Raw genomic sequence first — 20,837 nt, forward strand, 5'->3', positions numbered from 1 at the left:
TAGACTCATATGGTCGTTTGGAGGAGATTGAGAACAAGAAAAGTGGCTCTACGGAGGACCTGTTCTGAAAGACTTCGATTGAGGCTCCACCTGTTGCTTCTGAAATTTGTCTTCATTGACTGGGGATTTTCCCACGGATGCAGACAGGATTAATCCATTATTGTTGGTTCCCACACCGCCATTGCAAGACGGAGGAAATGTGATCCACCCTACTAGTCCTAAAGGGACTTTGTTATTCCTGTTTGTCCTGAAGATGGTTGACTGACTTAGTGGATGATTTAAGTCTATAAGATACAACACGTGTCGACCTACTGCATGTTTAAAGACAGGCAGTCATTTAAATTTAAGACTGAATTGAGAGGATCTCATTTTTTGTTGATGTATAAAGCTGTTGGAGTGTGACCTAAAAGATTAGGTTGTTTTGTATTGGTGTGAATGATTTTATGACAAAGTGAATGAATGGAATGTAGGGATGAATGTTTTTGTGGACCTTAAATAAGCGCAAATTGTTTTTTATGTTTTAAAATATTTTGCACCTAAGTGGTGATACTTAATAAATAAAAAAAAGATTGAAAAGAACGCATTGAATCATTTGTCCACATTTATAAAAAAGATAAATGAATTTGTTGTCATCCTCCATCTAAAGGCCCATTTCCGTTTTTGGATAGATATTTAGCCCATATGACCCTAGATATTTGGGCAATCCCCTTTATATTTGAAATGGGAGACCATACAGAGAGTACAGTCCGCCTAATGATGGATCTGGGGTTCTCGGTGAATTATGCAAAGTCCTGCTTGATTCCATCGCAGGACGCGCTGTTCCTGGGATCCCGGCTCAACACAGTGTCACGTCTTGCGTCACCGTCAGAGGAGAGTGTAGCGGCCATCCTGGACAGGGTGCAATGGCTGCTCGCTCTGAAGATCGCCACAGTGAGGGCCATCAAGTCTCTGCTCGGCATGATGTCATGCATTAATCTCATCCGGCTCTGCAGGTTACGGATGCTCCCATTGCAGGAGTTCCTCGACACCCGTTGGGTTCAGGTGTCCGGAAGCTTCCAGCTCAAGATCACGCTCGACGAGGGGTTCCGTTGGGCGATAAGGTGGTGGGGCGTACGCTCATCTGACTGGAGGCGTGGACTTGCAGGCCCCACCGCACCAGGAGACGGTAACGACGGACGCCTTCCTGGAAGGATGGGGAGCCCACACCGGAAGTCTTCACGCCAGAGGCCTGCGACTGTCAGAAGAGAAGATGTTGCACATTGAAATTCTGGAGCTAAGGGGAGTGTTTTGGGCCCTCAAATCGTTCCTGCTGTCCCTCAAGGGCAAGGTGGTGCAAGTCTTCAGACAATACCACCACAATGTGTTTTACATCAGGAAACAAGGGAGCACCAAATCCCCAGTGCACTTATGGCACTGGGCCATCGCCCAGGGGATGTTCCTCATCCCGTTTAATCTGGCAGGAGTAAAGAACACGGTTGCTGACTCTCTGAGCACTGAGCTTTGCTCTTGCCACAAGTGAGAACTTCGGCAGGACCTATGGCGAAGCTGTTCCTCAGATGGGGCTATTCCCAGATCGACTTGTTTACGATGGAGATGTATACCAAGTGCCATAGGTTTGCCAGCAGGTTCCCCAGCAGGGGAGCATGGGGGACGCATTCTCATTCCCTTGGGAAGGCCACTTTCTGTATGCGTTCCCTCCGTTGCCGTTGTTACTTCGAGTCATCATTCTACTCAAACGGTGCCGGATGATCCTCGTCGCACCAGCGTGCCCGAGGCAGATCTGATACCTGGACCTCGGACCTTCTCAGCATGTCAGCGTCTCCACCAGTTAAGCTGCCAGTGGTATCGGATCTTCTCGCCAGGCAGGGAGGTGCCATTTTCCACCACGATCCAGGGTCTCTGAACCTGAAGGCCTGGCTCTTGCAGTGCTAGTGTTCGGTGGCTACGATCTCCTGGCGGACTGCAAGGAAGTTCTCGCCGAGGCTTGAGCATAGTCTACTTTAAAATGCTACTTGGTGCCGTACCCAGAAGACCGACCCACTGAAGGTCAAGGTCCCTCAGGTACTTCCATATTTGCTGTTGTTGGCCAAATTGTGGCTGACCCACGCCTCCATCAAGTTTCATCTGGCGGCTTTTACCTGCTACTCCAGATCCCCAGGTTAAGGAATTCGTCAAGGGACTATTCCGCTCGTTCCCGCAGGTGAAGGCTCCGGCATCGACGTGGGAACTCAATGTGGTGCTTACTGTGCTCATGGTACCTCTGTTTGAGCCTCTGCATTCTGCTCCACTCAAGTTTTTGTCAAGAAAAGCGGCTTTTCTCATGGCCATCACCTCTGCACGATGAGTGGGGGAGATCCAGGCTCTCTCCTGTAAACCGTCTTACTTGACTTTCCACGAGACGAGGGTGGTGCTGCGGATGCACCCCTCCTTCATGCCCAAGGTGCCGTCAGACTTTTATCTAAACAAGCCCTTGGTGTTGCGTGTGTTTTTTCCAACACCTTCGTCGCCGGCTGAAAGGACTTTGCACTCACTGGATGTGGCTAGAGCGCTGACATTTTATGGCCCTGCACGAAGAGTTTCTGGAAAACTTCTCAGCTCTTTCTGAACTTTGGTCCTGTGAACCATGGGAAGGCGCTGTCCAAGGCTTCCATTTCCAGGTGGCTCTCCGGCTGTATCACCTACTGTCACTGGTTGGCAAATTGACCGCTGCCTGGCCTTCTGAGAGCCCACTCTACCAAAGCGATCACTGCTACAATGCCGTTCCTGTGTGGTGTGCCCATGCTGTACATCTGCAGGGCTGCTACGTGGAGGTCGACGCACACCTTCACGAAATTCGACTGCGTCGACAGGGATTCCAAGAAAGAGTCCAGAGTCTGCCAAGCAGTGCTGCACAATCTGTTCGCTTGAAGGTGAGCATGGTGAGGAAGTAAGAGATGCTTATGTTGAGCCTTGCCACCTCCCATGGTTGTGCATATGTGTACTGCTATGCATTCTTTATTCATTGAGCATGTGAATCCATGCCAGACCCCATGCTGGAGAAGGAACAAGTTACTTACCTGTAACTGTTGTTTTCCAGCATGGGTCTGGCATGGATTCACTTGCAAACCCTCCCGTCTAACCCACTGCTATTCTTCTCTTGGTCCTAATGCCACTTTACGTGCTACCAAATCTGAAGATGGCTGCCAGAGCCGGGGGGGGGGGGGGGACTTAGGTAGAGGGCAACCATTGGCTGGGGGCAGTATGACCCAGAGCGCAGTGATTGGTTGTTAGGAGAAAGTTCAGAAATGAAACTGAAACAGATTATTTCTTTACCGACGATTCCCAGCCTGACGGGGAATATTCATGAGCATGTGAATTCATGTCAGACCCATGCTGGAGAACAGTTACAGGTAAGTAACTTGTTCCTTTTTCGACAGGGGGCACTGTGTACCGTTATTGTTGAGTCAATGTCCCTCAGGGTCCTCCGTTCATCTGTCAATGTCATCATCAATATAAGTAGCGCACGCAACGCCCGTTGGCTTCAGTTCAGTTTTTCCAAGCTAACGCTTCGAGAGAATAACAGCGCGCTTTGGTAGTTCTGTGAAACCTAGATATTTTCGTTAGGAAATGTCTTCGATGCCTAAGTCTGGCTTCATGAAGTGCCAGGACTTTGTATCGAAGATGTCGATCACCGACCCCCACCGCATATGTCTGTGGTGCCTTAGTTCAGGGCATCGTACCTCTGACTGCGGCTCCTGTCAGACGATGACCAATAAGGCTCTCGGGGAGCGCAAAGGTAAATTGGCGGTGGGGGGGTTACCTTCGAAGTCTCTTTCGTAGAGTTCAAAAAAGACTGATCAGTCAAGGGAATCCTCTCGATGTAAAAAAATCAAAGCGGTCTCGATCGAGATGTTGATCACGCCATTCTTAGTCTTCGAAGAAGGCCAAGAAACTGCGCCATATGTTGCCTTCGACCAACAGTGATTCCTCGGCTGAGGTAATCAAGTGTCCAACGAGATCGGATTCCCGTGCAAAGTGGGATGCGTTTCGTACCAAAATGCTGAAGGTCTTCGAGAATGCTACCACGACCCCCTCGAAGGACAAGCGGAAAGGCCATTCCCCTGTCGATCTGCAAAAGGACAAAGGGAAGTCGAAGACGAAATCTTCGAAACTGAGCCTTAAGCCGGTGATGCATAGAGAAAGATCTCGATCCGACTAAAAATCGGTGAGGGCTGTGACGAATCAGGAACCTAGCACATCGAGGGTTCCGTCAAAGAAGCACAAGAAGTAGAAGCCTTTGCTGACTCCATCTGTGTCGGAGCAGTCGACACCGGTATTGATGTTGACGCCGACTAAGGAGACCCCAACTTTGAGGTCATTGTTGATGATTACTGCAAAATTATCGAAGCCAGTGGTAGTACAAGTAAAGGTTTTCAAACCTTTACCTAATAAATACTTTTAAGTCGCTATAAGGCATCTATGAGGAAGATCAACCATCTGGTGGTGATGCACCACCATTTGGGCTAGAATTCGCCACCCCTAATGTGCCAGAAGAGCTAATCTGAGTCCAGATTAAAGGATTTATATGACAACCTTAAGTCAGCCAGTGGGTTTGATACCTCTTCCGATTTAGATTTTGGCAAACCAGACCAAACTGAACAAGCTGACTCCTCATATAGAAAACTAATGAGTAATGTTTGTTTTTAGGCTGGAGCAGGCTTACTCCTTCTTTTAAACAAGATGATATGACCTCTTGGACCAGGGTCCCCAGAAAGACCCAATTTTACCTTTCCACAATGCATTACAGAAAAGAGTCCCTGCAGTTGGGAGACACCAAAAACTGCGGCTGCAGTAAATAAAAAATGTTGCCAAAAAATATAGTTCATCCAGCAGCGGCCCAGAGTATCTGACTAAACACCTAACACCATAAGATTTGGTGGGTCAGGCTGCTACATCTACCAAGCAGTCAGCATACCCATCCATCCCTCCTGATTGGGATGATAATTGAGTCGATGCCTGGGCAAAAAAGGTTTTTATGGCTGGTAGTATGGCATTAAAGTCAACAAATGTGAGTTGTACTTTGTCAAGATTTACGCTTCCCCTGTGGGACTGCGTAGCTATAGCGGCTGACCACATCCCTGAAGGGGGGGGGGGGGAGAGACGGCTGCCTGGCAATCAAGGATTGGAAGGAGGCAATGGGTGAATGCAGTATGCAAACCTGACTGGAGACAGATGGCATCGGCAGATCCATGGCAGCTAGCACAGTGTTGCACACATTTGCGTGGTTGAGGAAGTTTGGGTTTACACAAGATGTGCGACCTAGGCTACTCAACATGCCCTTTGACAGCTTGAGGCTGCTTGGCAGCATGGCGGGTGAGAGCTTAGAAAAGCGGCAGACCATGAAAGAGGCTAAATCCCTTAGCGTCACCATTAGACAGCCTCAATAGCCCTACTCTTGCTCATCTTCCTGGAGGGGTAAGTCTTTTTGCTTCTCAATTGGAAGGGGAAGAGGACAAGCCGGTCAAAGAAGTCATAGAAGATCCCCTCGTGGTAGAGGAGGGAGAGGTGCTAAGCCAACCCAAGCAGCAGCAGCTTTACCCTCAGCCGCTGATTCAGCTGCCCCTAAACCACTTTGAGGCCTTGACTCACAAGACCCAGGTGGGAGGTAGACTTACTCGGCATCTGAACGAATGTCAAGGCATAGCCCAAGGTTACATCCTTCCTTTCCAAAGAAGGCCTCGGGATCATCCACCGGGGAACAACTATTTCAAAATTCTGGATCCGCTCCTTGTACAGGAAATGTTGACCCTGCTAGAGAAAGGTACAAATGAACATGTACCTGTAACGGATAGGAACAAGGGTTGGTATTCCCCCAAACTTTCTGATTCCCAAAAAGGACAGAGGATTGAGAGCCATCTTGGACTTGAGAAACTTGAACAAGTTCCCCAGGAAGGACAAGTTCAAGATGGTTACCCTTTCTGAAGTCCTTCAGGCTCTCCAACTCTAAGACTGGATGGTGGTGTTGGACCTTGCGGATGCTCACTTTCATGCGTCCATCCATCTCAAGCACAGAAAGTAACAGATTTGCTGTTAGTGGTTCTCCTTATCATTTTTGAGTTCTGCCATTCAGGCTGACCTCCGTCCTAAGGGATTTCACCAAGTTGATGGCGGTGGTGCCAGCACGTCTCAGGAGAGGGGGGATTCACGTCTACCCCTACCTGGGCGTTTGGCTGATCAGGGCTCGTTCACCTGAGCAGGCCCGGGATCATCTCAGCTGAACCTGCCACACACTCCACAGACCGGACTTCTCCCTCAATTACAAAAGTCCCACATGATACTATCTCAAAAACTCAAATTCATTGGAGCAGTTCTGGAGGCTTCCTCAGGAAAAGCCTTGCCACCCGAGGTGAGAGCTCAACTCATTCTGGAGATGGTTACCAAATTCCAGAGTGCCCAGCATCTTCCGGCCTTCAATTTCTTTTGAGGTTGCTCGGTCTCATGGCATCCTGCATTTTCCTGGAGCCAGAGGCTTGCCTGAGAATTAAATCCCTGCAATGAGCTCTCAGGACTCAATGGTCCCAGTTTTCAGGCAGAAAGTCATACCACCTGAAAGTTCCGACCAGAGGCTCTCAGGACCTTCGGTGGTGTGCTTGCAAGGACAACATTCTCAAAGGAGAATCTTTTTGGCAACCAAGGCCAGAGATGACAGTAGTGATAGATGCCTCACTCACGGGGTGGGGTGCCCACACCAACGATCTGACAATCACTGGTCGTTGGTCTCCATCGGAGTCCAAACTACATATCAACATTTTGGAGCTGAGGGCAATCAGACTAGCGCTGAAGGCCTTTCTGCCCTCTGTACGGGGAAAGAATGTCCTGATAATGACGGACAACACAGTGGCCATGTAATGCCTCAACAAGAGGTGGTGTAGGGTCACTACCACTGTGCAAAGAGGCAATGCAGCTATGGGTCTGGGCAATACAAGAAGGAATCTCTCTATCGGCAGTTCACCTAGCCGTAGAGGAGAACACGGCGTCAGATGCTCTGAGCAGGCATAGCAGTGTCTCCCACGAGTGGGAACTAGCTCAGGAAGTCCTTCAAGAGATCTTCACCCTTTGGTGGATCTGTTTGCGACCAGTGTCGACCTGATGTATGAACTGTTCTGCTCCAGGGAATTTCCCCCAAGAGGAGCTCAATGTGACGCGTTCGTAGTGGACTCCGGGTTTTCACTCCTGTACGCGTTTCCTCCAGTCCCCGTCATTCATCACGTGATCAGGAGGTTGAGAAATTAGGGAAATCTATGATCCTGATTACTCTGGATTGGGCCAGGAGGACTTGGTACCCAGACCTTCGGGACACGTCCATCTGCCCTGCCGTTCGTCTTCCACAAAGAGAGGATCTTCTCTTGCAAGAGGAAGGTCGGGTTCTCCATCCAGAGGTCAAGACACACTGCCTTCACGCATGGTTTCCGAGGGTCTGAGATATAAGAATTGGGACCTTCCGGATGACGTAATGAGATTTTGCTTTCAGCCAGAAGGCCAGCAACAAAATCTTTGTACATCTGCCGTTGGAACAAGTTCAGCAGCTCGTGCAGGGATAAGAATGTGGATCCCTTTATATGTGACACACCTATGGTGCTTTCCATTTTGTTATATTTGACAAACCTGGGGCTCCAGATTGGAACAATTAAAGGTTACCTGCGGCGCTATTTATTTTCAAGCGCTCTTCAGAGGCGGATTCATATTTTATGAGCCCTCTGATTGATCAATTTCTAAAAGGTCTTACTAATGTGTTTCCACCAGTTCCATCCAATGTACTTGTATGGCATCTAAATTTGGTGTTTACGGTTTTTAACATTAAGATTGACGTTAAATACTGTTTTGCTTATTGCAATAACATCACCCCGCCGGGTAAGCGAGTTGGAGGCCCTGTCCTGTAAGCTTCCTCATACAGTTTTCCATAAAAACAAAGTTATTCTCAAGGTGAAACCTTTTTTCTTACCAAAGGAACTTGTCACCAAAAATTACTGTAGCCACTTTCTATCCGCCTCCTCATACAGGGAAGCAGGAGGAAAGGTTACATAGGCTGGACCTAAAAAGGGCTCTGTTTTTAAATATCCAGAATGGCTAAATTTCACCAAAATGACCAATTTGTCATTGGCTATACCCACCCCTAATTTGGTCTAGCTGTTAAGAACCATATCCAGATGGATCATCCTGGCTATTGGTGAATGTTACAGATTAGCGGGCAAGGACCCGACGGAAGGCTTAACAGCACATTCCACATGGGGCATGGCAACCTCTGCTGCTCTTCAAAGAGGTGTCCCAATCAAAGACATTTGTTCAGCGGCCACTTGGTAGTCTATTCATACGTTTGTGAGACATTACTGTCTGGATTTGTCTTCTGGTCAGGGATGACAAATTGCAAAAGCAGTCCTTCATTAGGTCCATGATTAGAACTAAATTTAAATTCCTACTCCCACAACTAAATTATTACTGCTTTGGGAGTCTATCATAAGATGAGGATTACATGGGAGAACACAATCCATTCAAAGAGCAAGTTACTTACCCTTGGGACCTTTCTTTCGATTAGATGTTCCTCCCACGTATTCCTCATTGCCCCTCCCATCCTACCCCGCTGTACAATTTGTGTTCTTACACTTGACGCTTTCTGTGAGCCTACAGTCTATGGTACGCCTGGCCATTCCTTTTCAGGGGGCGGAGGGGACAGAGCTGAAGCCAACGGGCGCTGCTTGTGCTACTTATACTGATGATGATGTTGACAGTCAAACGGAGGCCCTCGAGGGACATTGACTCGACGAGAAAGGCACACAGCAACCTCTAAGAAAAAAAACAAGGCTGAAGCAGCTGAATCTGGAGAGATCGTATCATAAAATGAGGAATACGTGGGAGAAATATCCAATGTAAAGGTTACCAGGGGTAAGTAACTTGGTCATCTCTTGCAGTTCTATTTTCCCCCTCCCCTCATGCACTCATGATTGGTGAATCTTAGTCTGAGGGAAAAGGACCAGCATGTACGAGTCAAGTTACTCACCATAGTGAATAGAATATTGCTAGTCTAGTGTCTGCTTTGCTCCACCTTTCATTCTCTCATTTCTTAAAACTGTGAAAAGATGGTCTTTTGGGAGCACTGAATCAAAAGGACTGTTGGGAAGTCAGAGTAGCGCAAATGCTTGTGGCATTCGACACGTGATGCGGTTAGGGCCATGCACTTTGGCTCTCAATCGAATTCTCAGGAATAAGTGTTACACACACACACACCGGTCCTACAGACCTTAAAGGCCTGAAAATCCTATCAATATGGTCGAGAAGGGATCGTCGACAAAGTCTATAAGGCCATACAGCGTGGAACCTTTATTGTTAGTATAGACTGTGTAGAGCCACAGCAACCCTAACAGCCAATCATTCTAAAGCGGCCATAACAACAGGTAACACAGGTTATTACACGGAAAGGAACAGATGCTCAGACAAATTAGCAAAGCTGTTGTGAAGATTTACACTTAAGTGAAAGCGCAAATTGCAGTACAGTCGCAATGTTTGTTTAGCCATGCCTCTGTCATTCATTGATGGTCTCTGTATGGTTTATAGTTGCTCAAATTAATTGAAGGTTTGGTATTTACATGGCGCTCCTTGCTTTATTAACTAAAGGTTTATAAACTTTCTTATGTAAGTGTTTTCTTTTTCCATTAGTATCCCAATCTGCCACTGGAACTGATGAGACCCTCCTGAGGGGTTTACATGCAGCTAGTCAGTCGAGCCAACTTGTAGTTCAGGCTTCTTCTCTGCCGATACTAAGTGCCTGCTTCAACAAACTCTTTTCCATGTTACAAATTCATCATGTACAGGTATGGATAATAAATAATTGGATAACATTTCATATGCAAAAATAAGTAGCTGTCAACACATGTTATGGATTTTAAAATGTCTGTTTTGTGCATACAGTGAACCCACTAATGGGTTTCCAGGTTCTTTACCAAGAATCACCATTGTTGACAAAGCTATGGCTCCTTGGTATGCTTAAGTTTTACTGTTTTGCCATGCCTTCCTTTTAAATAATGGTATTTGCTTAAATTTGTTTATCTTGAATTCCACTGGCTAATTGTCTTCCCCAGTGCAGTGCATGGAAATGTTTGAAAGGTCATAATTGTATGTTTTACCATTCAGTGAATTAATACTGCCTGTTCAGTCCATTCAGTACCATTACAACATGTATTCCAATGGATTCCTTCCTCTCATAGATTTTTCATGTTGGGAATATCGCCCAAGTGCGCAAGGGTTGCTTCTGAAACCTTTTCAGCAGCCATCGGGCACAATTTATCTCTCCTCTGTGTAGTTGCTGCTCTTAACTGCATATGTGACATTCTGAATGTTTTTATAAGTGCCGGCTGCACCTGAGGTCTTTTTTCCTCACGCTTCGCTCCTGCTTTTGCAATGCCACCACTTCAAGCAATGGAATGAATGCACAGACAATGTCTGATCCACACCAGCACTTCCTCGTGCTTGATCCATTACCAACATCGAAGTGTGCAACTCTTTGCCAATCTGTGCACTATAAAGCATATATTTCTAAAGACTTTACCACTTTACACAAGATGGGGTAATAGCTTCTAAGGCCCTGTCTCCAAACACTTGTGTATAGGAGTGTTATAAATGCCATATAATGTCATATGTGAATATAGGGTTATGAATGCCTAGACAAAGCCCGGAGTGGGTGAAACATTTGCACATGCACCAATGAGTTAATGTTGGCACAAGGGTTTTTGATTCTTAGTACAAGCTTCTTAGATTCAAATATTGGTACTCATGGTACAAGGATTATTTTGTGTTTGTTGGGATGCAAATATTGGAACTCAATGTGAGAGTCAGTATAGATCAAGAGCACAAGAGCTCTGGCTATGAATATGAGTATTAAATGTGAGGAATTGTAGGTTGAAATATTAGAGGTATTTCTGTAAAATTCCAGAGGACATGGGTTCACCCTATATTGAAGCTTTGTTTTGTTGCTAGAATTTGCAGAGGAGCAATTTTACTTGCCTGCTGTAGGGCGTTTCCCACTAATGTGACCTTATGCACTGAATGTTCATATCTTGGCTGCCCTCCTGTTTGTGTTTTTGGCTCACAGTTGTCCTTTCTGGGCTTCCTCGTTCTTCCTGCTGGCCCCATTTGTGTACTGAGTCAGGCCTCCCTTGCTGGGACAAGTTAATATCAAGAACTTGTGTAATTCATTGTAGAATATATTTGCAGTATAAGTGTTAAACGTGACTGCCATCCTATTGTATTCTGCATTAGAAATAATAGCTTTACTTAAGTCTTACAGTTAATGAGTCTGCAACTCCTAATTTTTTCCATGATGTGGTCTCTTCATTTTTCAATTTTATTCATTTGCCTCATGTGGTTTTCGACTTCTTGTAGACAGGAAAATGCATGCGGTTTATCATGTTGGGGAAAAATCCATAATATTACCAAATGAAGGGGAGACCACATCAGTCAAAGTTCGGAATTGCAGATGACTCATGCATTATAACACAACCAAACTTATGATTTCTAATGCAGAATACAATAGGGTGGCAGACAAGTTTAACACTTTAACTGCAAATATATTCCAGTATTAACTGTTGATTAATGTCTAATGATCCTGACACGTTTAAATGATGACCACTGTTTACTAACAAACACCAATCACTTGATCTGACGAAGAGCTCAATGTTCGAAACGCGTGTTGGCACAGAATATTTGTTGTTTTGTTTGAGTTAACAACGCGTGTCGGCACCGACTCAAAAAGCCACAGAGAAATATGCAGACCGGCTACCCTTGGCGTCTGAACAAACTCCAAAGGAAAACAAATGGTCATGGTTTCGCTCCATTTTAACATCAGGAGTCAAAAGATAGCAACCACCCGGGGGGACTTTGACGAAGAAATCCTCCCTCAACTCATCTGATCGAACTAACATGAGCGACATCATAAGTATAGCATCTTGGAATACTAGAGGACATTGCCATCTCTCCAGGCCTGACTCGTATGATCTGGGCCTCCACGACATCATATGCCTTCAGGAAACATGGCTTATGGAAAAACCGGAATTAGATGGCTATCACATTGAATTCTCCCCGGCCTGTAAAGGTCCTTTGGGCCGTCCTTCTTCGGGCTTACTAACAGCGATTAAAACAGGTTCAGGTATAACTATCACAGAAGTTATAACTTGTAGCTATGAAATTCTGGCAGTGATGACTCTATGGAACTCTACATCCGTTGTCTACAACTCAAAAACAGCAGAGCGGGTAGCTATCATAAACATATATTGGAATCCTCAAAGGATCTCGACAATGAACATGTGCGATAAAGTGGCAAATATCATCGACGAGATCGCAATTAAATACAAATCGCCAAACATCCTGATTTGCGGAGATTTGAACGCGAATTGCCTGCAATCCAGTGAACCGGATGGGTCGGATTTGGAAAAATCATCTGCCTCATCTAGAGGCTTGGCGTGGAATAACATCATGAAATCCAGAAATCTGTGGAATGCGGCCTTCGTTACGCAGCAAAAATCACTGATTCCCACTTGGGAACGCGGCGGGTCCGCTACCACCCTTGACTACATCTTCGCCTCTAAATCGGTCTTTTGCAGCATAACTGCCTTTGAAGTTATCAAAACAAAGTACAGTGATCACAATTTACTTAACGTTTTCTGCAAAAGTAATCGCCCCACACTTCAATATTACGACTATGGAATTGAGACTAACACTCAAAATACCCGCTTACGAATGACTGATTTCGATGTCCAAAAAGTCAGTAACCTCTTTTCCATCCAAATGTCTGATCCTACATCCAGAATGGACCTGGCAAGAGCGAGCTACATTCCACTTCTTCTTCCATACAAGAAATCTAGAAAAATCAGTACTTATCCTTCCACTCAACACACTCATGAATACAATACAGTTTTAGTCTCCAAACGTCGAGCTATAAGAAAACTAAAGAGAGACGCAGTCATAAAGAACCTGCCAGCAATCTGGGAAAATCTTGCAACAGAAACTAGAAACTACAAACAATGGCTGAGAAACTCTAGAGATTTACTTTATCAATCTGACGCTGAGGCGATGTTAAAGGCTCTGGCAAGTAAAAAGCCCCGCGACTTCTGGTCTTTAATCAACAATCCACATAAACTGCAAAACTCGCAGATGATAAACCCAGTTACGGAAGAGAAATGGACGGAACATTTTCAAAAACTATTCGAGTCACCCAAAGGAAACATCTACGCATCTGAACAACTGAAAAATTCAGCTTGGATTGACCAGATTGAAATCGAGGAAATCAAATCAATCATTCTGAAACTGAAATCATCAAGAGCGCCGGGTCCTGACGGGCTCGCAAACTGTGACCTCAAACAAAATCCAGAGGAATGGGCGAACTTCATCTGCTCAATCTTTAAAATCTGCCGAGAAAGTAAAACTATTCCGGACTCATGGTCAAAAGCTCTGATTGTCCCGATTTTTAAAAAAGGAGCCAGAGACGATCCCTCGAATTACAGACCAATAGCCCTGTTAGATGTCATTGGGAAAGTTTTTGCTACAGTCCTACTGAATCATTTTCGCAAATGGGCAGCCACTGCTGATTGTTTCGACCTTTTCCAAACTGGATTCCAAAAAAATGCAAACACGAGCGCGAATATTCTGTGTTTGAACCTACTCAAAGACAGAGCTATGATAGGATCCACTCGAATCTACCTAGCATTCGTTGATTTGTCGGCTGCTTTTGACAAAGTGAACAGGTCCAAACTGTGGTCCAAACTCAAGATTTGGAAATGCCCTGCGACCATTTTGAATCCAATAATCAAACTTCACTCTGAAACCAGTATAAAAGTACGCCTAAACAACCAAGGTTTAATGTCAAACTCTATCCCGACTTTTCAAGGTGTAAAACAGGGTTGTCCTCTGGCCCCTGCTCTGTTTATATCATTCCTAGGAGATTTCAAAGAGTCCCAAATTAAAATCAGATCCTTTCCGCCGAAAATAGGCAATACCGAGGTACCCAGACTACTATATGCGGATGACTTAATATTGCTTGATCAGACCCAGATTGGCTTGCAACGACAATCAGACAACCTTTCGACCTACACCACCGAAAACAACTTGGAAATCAATAAATCAAAAACCAAGATAATGATTCTCCAAAAACAAGGCACTAAAAGAAAAAAGAAAGTGGCCTCAAACTGGTTCCTTAATGGCACCAAAATAGAAGTGGTCGAGTCGTTCAAGTACCTCGGAATCCTTTTTGACAGCACAAAGTGGGCCAGGAGCCAGCAAAATGATCTTTGGGCGAAGGCAAAGAACTTAGCTGCGCAGCTGAGAGCGGTCGATCGGAAATATGGGAAATTTTCTCTGCTACCTGCTATCAACTTCTACAAGGCAAAGGTTATCCCCTCTTTGACTTACGGCATGGACGCCACCCCGTCTATTCCTCAGGGCCTCTGGGTCAAACTCGAAGGTTTCATTTGGAGATCGGTGCTGGGACTACCTAACTCTGTTGCTGTGGCTCCAATACGACGGGAACTTGGTCTTGTCTCTTTAAAAGCGGTGGTGGACACCGCAACTTTATATCTGTACAGGAAAGTCATCCACCCGGAGAGCCTAGAAATCTACCGAATAATTGCCGAAGAGATCGAGAAGGGTAAAAACCCAACGATGAATAAATGGGCACAGGATCAAAATTTGATATTGGAAGAAATTGCTTGCACTAAAGAAGAACTAAAACACAATCCTTGTAGGATCAAGACCAAACTACAATGTAACGATTGGATCCAGACAGTTGAAAAGTCAACTGGTAATAAATTATTAGCACATCTTCCTATGAATGGCAATAAATTGAAGGAACCTATGGCATACTGCAAACGTTATCCCAACAAAGCCCTTATGAGAACCTTCCTAAAAGCCCGCCTCAACGTTCTTCCGACGCAGGAAATTCTGGCGATCAGGACAAAATCCATGACAAATGCCTGTAGATTGTGCAAAAACGATGCAGAACCGGAATCCATCAGACATCTTCTAATGCTCTGTCCTGCTCTGAACCAAGAAAGGATGGCCTTTTTCAGTACCCTGACCGCTAACTCGTTTGCAAGTAATGAAAGTATCTGGTGGAATCGCTTGATAACCGGGGACAAGACAAGATGGCATACGGCATCAGCTAAATTGCTGAATCTAGCATTCCAAAAAATGACTTTGCCCACTATTACTTGAGATAGCATACCTCTATGGGTGGAAGCTGCTTCTTCATCTGAGTTCTTGTAAAAATCTAGTTCTGATTATATACAAGTAATAAAAAAAAAAAAAAAATAATGGCATATTGGCTGCCTTGTATTTTTTATTCATTTATAAAATCTGTCTTCCACTGCTAAAGGCACATAAACTGTTTTTGCCACAGATATGTTTTGTTGCGTTGACTTAATGGCACACTATCTGCCTTGTATTTTTCACTTATTTATGAAAAAAATGTTTTCTACTTATCTTGTTTTCACACAAAACATAGGCGCACTAAATGCTGGATATTAGTTTTCTTTGTACAGGATTCTCGGGACGCATTATCCTAATCCACAGTAAGCTGAATATTGTCATATCAATGCAATGCTGAAGAAAATAGACTTACTATCCAAGAACACTCTCCACAAACAATCCCTACTCAATAGCCAACCAGTGCCTACCATGGCCCAAACAGCCCATGCTTCTGAGGCCACTGAACAGACCCTGCTGTTCAATTTAAGCCCCGTCTCTGGAACTGAGGGTGCCACCATCCTAAAAAGCCTAAAATGCACCAGTTGCAAAGGAGATGTCTTCCGAACCTTCATTGTTTAGGACTGCGCAGAAGCCCTAGTCCCATTCATCACCAGATTCATCAACAGCACCTTCGCCACCTGCTGACGAGTACCCTCCAGCCTTAAAGAAGACTGGGTTCTCCCACTGATTATAAAAACCCTTGCTTGACCAATCCATCCCAAGCAACTATTAGCCCTCTACCCAAGCCCCTCCCCTGACAGCCATCTCCAGATTTTTGCTGCACGTTCAATTGTTGGAGTCCTCGTGCCTAGCTCTCAAGCTTTTACTGCCTTTTTTCGCTTTTTGGAAGTTTTACTCCATTTTTCGGTCGATCGAGCACCTGTGCTCCATCAAGCAGCCTTCCGATTAAGGGGGACCTTTTTTTTGTATTCTTCAGCGCCCCTCAAGGGTGAATTTCGTGGAGTTTCTTCTTGGAGGCTTCCAGAAGATTCTTCAAGGCCTACACCGCGTGGGTCTTGGCAGACGAGAAGGATTCCCCCTCTTTCCAAGCGTTGTGCCGACTGCGATCTGTGGAATGTTTATATGGATGATCAACATTCCCAGTGCCTTTACTGCCTGTGCCCGACGCACAAGCAGGAAGATTGTGCATTTTGCCGCAAACTCACGACTGGCACAATGAAGGATCGGCGTAGACGGCTGAACGAGTGGCTACAGGCCATGGCCTCTGCCCTGGGTGGGTCCCAAGAGCATGCCTCGCCCGGATCTGACGATGAAGGCGACAACGAGGATACCATTGAGGAAGGCGACGGAGAGCCTCAGGACAACGAGGGCTGTGGCCCTCTTCCTGCGCCCCTGCCTCCTATTTGCCCTCCACTGCAGCTGCCCCCTAGAGACCGCTCAGTGGATATTCTCTCTACTCTTCATACACCGGTCTCCGAAAAACAGAAGAGGATGCCGGCTCTGCTGACTGCCCCGCCGGTTACAGCGGACCCTCTGGCTATGGGGTAACCAACGGCCAAGAAGAGGAAGAGGCACCCTTTGCCTCCTTGCCACCATTAACCCCCCCCCCCCACGACAGGCACAGATGACGATGGAGTGGACCTCCGCGTCGCCTCCTCCCAGGTCCTCCCCGCTGGACGAGATGGGCTTGTTCCATGCGATGATCTCCAGAGCGTCGGAGCTCTCCAACTCGTGCCAGAGGAGAAGAAAGAGGGCTTCTTATACCAGCGTCGTGAGGCGAAGAAAAAGACCATCCTGTCTGTCCCACTCTTGGATGACATTTGTGATGAAGGCCTGACGCTCATGAAGAACTCCCCTACGGCCCCAATGAAGAGGGACTACTTAGAGAAGAAATACAGGGTGTCGGACTCTGCGCCCAAGTGCTTGCGGTCCCAACCGTCACCGGACTCTGTGGTCTCTGCAGCGGCAAAGAAGCTGTCAGGCGCTTCATCTTCGGCAGCGTCCACCCCTACAGACAGCGAGGGGATTAAGTTGGATTTTATGGGATGAACAAGTTATCTACTCAGCGTCTACCACTATCAAGGCTGCCAACGCCCTAGCTATTTTATTTTTTATGACCGTGAGCTGTGGTTCAAGCTCGCGCCTCTGTTGGCCTTCCTCTCCGACAAATGCGAAGAGTTGGAGATTCTGCAGGAATGCAAAGCTGCGTTGGACCACGCCATCGGGGTGGCCATGGACATCGCTGACGCGGGCTTCCGCCAGATGGGCAACAGTGTTTGCCTTAGTCGCTGTGGCTGTCTCAAGGCCACCAACGTTCGACAGGAGGTTCAGATGAGGGTTTTGGGCATGCCCTTTGACAGAGATCTTTTTTGGAAGGCTGTAGATGAGTCTCTACAAGCCATCAAGGCGGACAGAGAGACGGCATGTGCCCTGGGCACGCTACAGCAGCGACTTCCGTCCTTTTGAACAGGAGGCAAGTCTGCCCATTTTTCGAAGAGTTACGGCAGGGGCTCCTTCTTACCGCCAACACTCCCGATACTTGGCCCAGGAGACCAACAGGGGCTGCTCCAAAACCTTCAGAGGAGGACGCTGTCGTTGGCAAGGTCCCCCCAGGCGGCCGGTCTACCTCCAAACAAGAATGAACTGGCCGGGACGTCGGACCCCTACCCATACACCCCAGTGAGAGGCCGGCTGTCATACTTCGTCAGCGTGTGGAAGACCATCTCCACTGACCGTTGGGTGCTTGACGCTATCGCCCACGGACACACTCTAGAGTTTCAGCGGAAGTGTCCCCAAATTCTACCTGTGGCCTGGCAGTAAAACCATGTCTCTCAACTGCTGTTGGAGGTTCAGACCATGCTAAAGAAAGGGGAGATGAGCTAGTTCCAAATAGACTCTGGGGCTCTAGAGTATACTCAAGGTACTTCTCATACGAAAGAAGAAAGGGGGCTGGAGGCCCATTCTCGACCTGCGACGGCTGAACAAATACATTAAGTCCCAGGTGTTCCGAATGGTCACTCTTCAGCACGTGCTCGGACAACTGAAAGAGAGAGACTTTCTGTTGTTACTGGACCTTGAGGATGCATACTTCCACATCCCCATTCACATGGGACACAGCAAGTTCCTACGCTTCATCGTGCAAGGGGTGCATTACTAATTCAAGCCCCCCGCCCCCTTTGGGCTGAAATCAGCACCTTTGGTCTTCACAAGGTGTCTGGCTCTAGTGGCGGCCCACCTACGACTACAACGGATTCACGTCTACCCCTAGTTGGATGACTGGCTCATCCGGGCCAGATGAAGGGAAGTCGCTGTCGACCTCACAATGAGTACCGTTCGCCTTCTGACGGATCTAGGGTTCTTAATGAACTATGCAAAGCCCTGCTTGACTCCATCGCAGGACATGCTGTTCCTGGGATCCCATCTGAACACTGTAAAATCAGGCAGCACCATCAGAGGAGAGGATAACGGCCATCCTGGCCACAGTGAGGGCCATCAAGTCTCTGCTTGGCATGATGTCGTCATGCATCTACCTCATCCGACTCTGCAGGCTACAGATGCACCCACTGCAGGAGTTCCTCGATGCCCATTGGCTCCATGTGTCAGGAAGCTTCTAGGACAGGATCACACTCAATGAGTTTCCGTCGAGCGATAAGGTGGTGGGGCGTGCTCTCTCATCTCTCCGGAGGCACAGATTTCCAGACCCCACTGCACAAGGAGACGGTCACGACGGACTCCTCCCTGGAAGGATGGGTAGCTCACACCCAAAGTCTACACGCCAGAGGTCTGTGGTTGCCGGAGGAGAAGACGTTGCACATCAATGTTCTGGAGCTATGGATGTTGTTTTGGGCCCTCAAGTAGTTCCTTCCGTCCCTCAAGAGTAAGGTATTGCGGATCTTCACAGTCAATACCACCATCCTGTTTTTTGTCCGGAAGCAAGGGGACACCAGATCCCCAGCGCTCCAACGCGGTGCAGGATTTATGGCACTGGGCCGTTGCCCAGGGGATGTTCCTCATTCCGTTTCACCTGGCAGGAGTAAAGAAACACTGTTGTCGACTACCTGAGCAGGGAGCTTCATTCTTGCCACGAGTGCGAGCTTCGGCAGGACCAAGTGAATCACCAGTTCCGCATATGGGGGCAATCCCCAAATCGATCTGTTTGCGACGAACACCAAGTGCCGTAGGTTTGCCAGAAGGTTTCCCCAGTTGGGGAGCATGGGGGCGCGTTATCATTCCCCTGGGATGGCCCGTTTCTGTATGCGTTCCCTCAATTGCTGTTGCTTCTTCGACTCATCAATCAACTCAAACGGTCCCGTGCAGGATGATTCTCATCGCACCAGCGTGGCCGAGATTTGGTACCCGGACCTTCTCAGAATGTCTGCATCCCCTCTAGTCGACCTTCCAATGATCTTCTCGCCAGGGAAGGAGGGGCAATTCTGCACAACGACCCAGGATCGCTGAACCTGAAGGCCTGGCTCCTGCAGCGTTAGAATTCAGGGGTTACGATCTACCAGCGGACTGCAAGGAGGTGCTTGCCAAGGCCAGGGCATTGTCTACTCTAAAATGCTACAGCCATAAATGGAAGAGGTTTGCTGTATGGTGCTGTGCACAGAAGATCGACCCTCTGAGTCACAGCTCCGCAGGTGGTTCCATATTTGCTGCTGTTGGCCAAAGCGGGACTGGCCTCCAAGGTTCATCTGGCAGCAATCTCCCACTACACCAGATCTCTGGGATGGTCGTCGTTATGGTCACACCGTCTCGTTAAGGAGTTTGTCAAAGGATTGTTCCGTTCATTCCCACCAGTGAAGGCACCAGCCCCGGCGTGGGAGCTCAATGTGGTACTGACTAGGCTCATGGGCCCACCATTCGAACCTATGCGTACAGTTCCATCATTTCTCATGGCCATCACGTCTGCACGACGAGTAGGTGATATTCGTGCCCTGTCCTGTAAGCCACCTTACTCGACTTTTCACACGACGAGGGTGGTGCTGTGGACGCACCCCTCCTTCATGCCCAAGGTGCCGTCAGATTTTCATCTAAACAAGCCCTTGGTGTTACCTGTGTTTTTTCCGATTCCCTTGTTGCTGGCTGAAAGGGCTTTGCCCTAGCTGGATGTGGCTAGAGCGTTTAAGTTCTATGTGGACCGCACAAAGAGTTTCCAGAAGACGTCTCAACTCTGTGAACTTTGGCTCTGTGAACCATGGCAAGCCCTTTTCCAAGGCTTCCATTTCCAGGTGGCTCTTCGGCTGCATCACCCATTGTCACCGGTTGGCAAACTGACAGTCCCCTGGCTGTCCGAGAGCCCATTCAACCAAAGCGATTGCTGCTACTACGTTGTTCCTGCCTGGTGTGCCCCTGCTGAACATCTTCAAGGCAGCTACGTGGAGGTCGACGCACACCTTCACGAGATTCTATTTCATCAACCGGGATTCCAGGGAGGAATCCAGAGTCGGCCAAGCAGTGATACGCAACCTGTTCATTTGAAGCGGAGCCTGGTGAGGATGTAAAAGATGCTTATGTTGAGCCTTGCCACCTCCAGGGCTCGTGGTTGTGGTTGTGCATGTGTGTACTGCTTTGTATTCTTTGTTCATGAGCATGTGAGTCCATGCCAG

The 20,837-nt window shown here is 47.3% G+C and overlaps 1 protein-coding gene across 5 annotated transcripts in view; it reads left to right on the forward strand.

Annotated features, from left to right (window-relative positions):
- The window catches only part of BIRC6 (baculoviral IAP repeat containing 6), a 3,097,233-nt gene that overhangs the window by 1,820,267 nt on the left and 1,256,129 nt on the right, over positions 1-20,837 (forward strand). For all 5 annotated transcript variants that reach the window (XR_011268132.1, XM_069607902.1, XM_069607904.1 and 2 more), the window contains one exon: positions 9,691-9,845. Coding sequence is in view for 4 of the 5 variants with exons in the window: in XM_069607902.1 (XP_069464003.1) it covers positions 9,691-9,845 (155 nt within the window). In the remaining variant the exon portion in view is untranslated. The remainder of the gene's footprint in view (positions 1-9,690; positions 9,846-20,837) is intronic.

Source organism: Ambystoma mexicanum, chromosome 4q (genome assembly GCF_040938575.1).
Source record: "Ambystoma mexicanum isolate Mex_15411 chromosome 4q, UKY_AmexF1_1, whole genome shotgun sequence".
NCBI lineage: Eukaryota > Metazoa > Chordata > Amphibia > Caudata > Ambystomatidae > Ambystoma > Ambystoma mexicanum.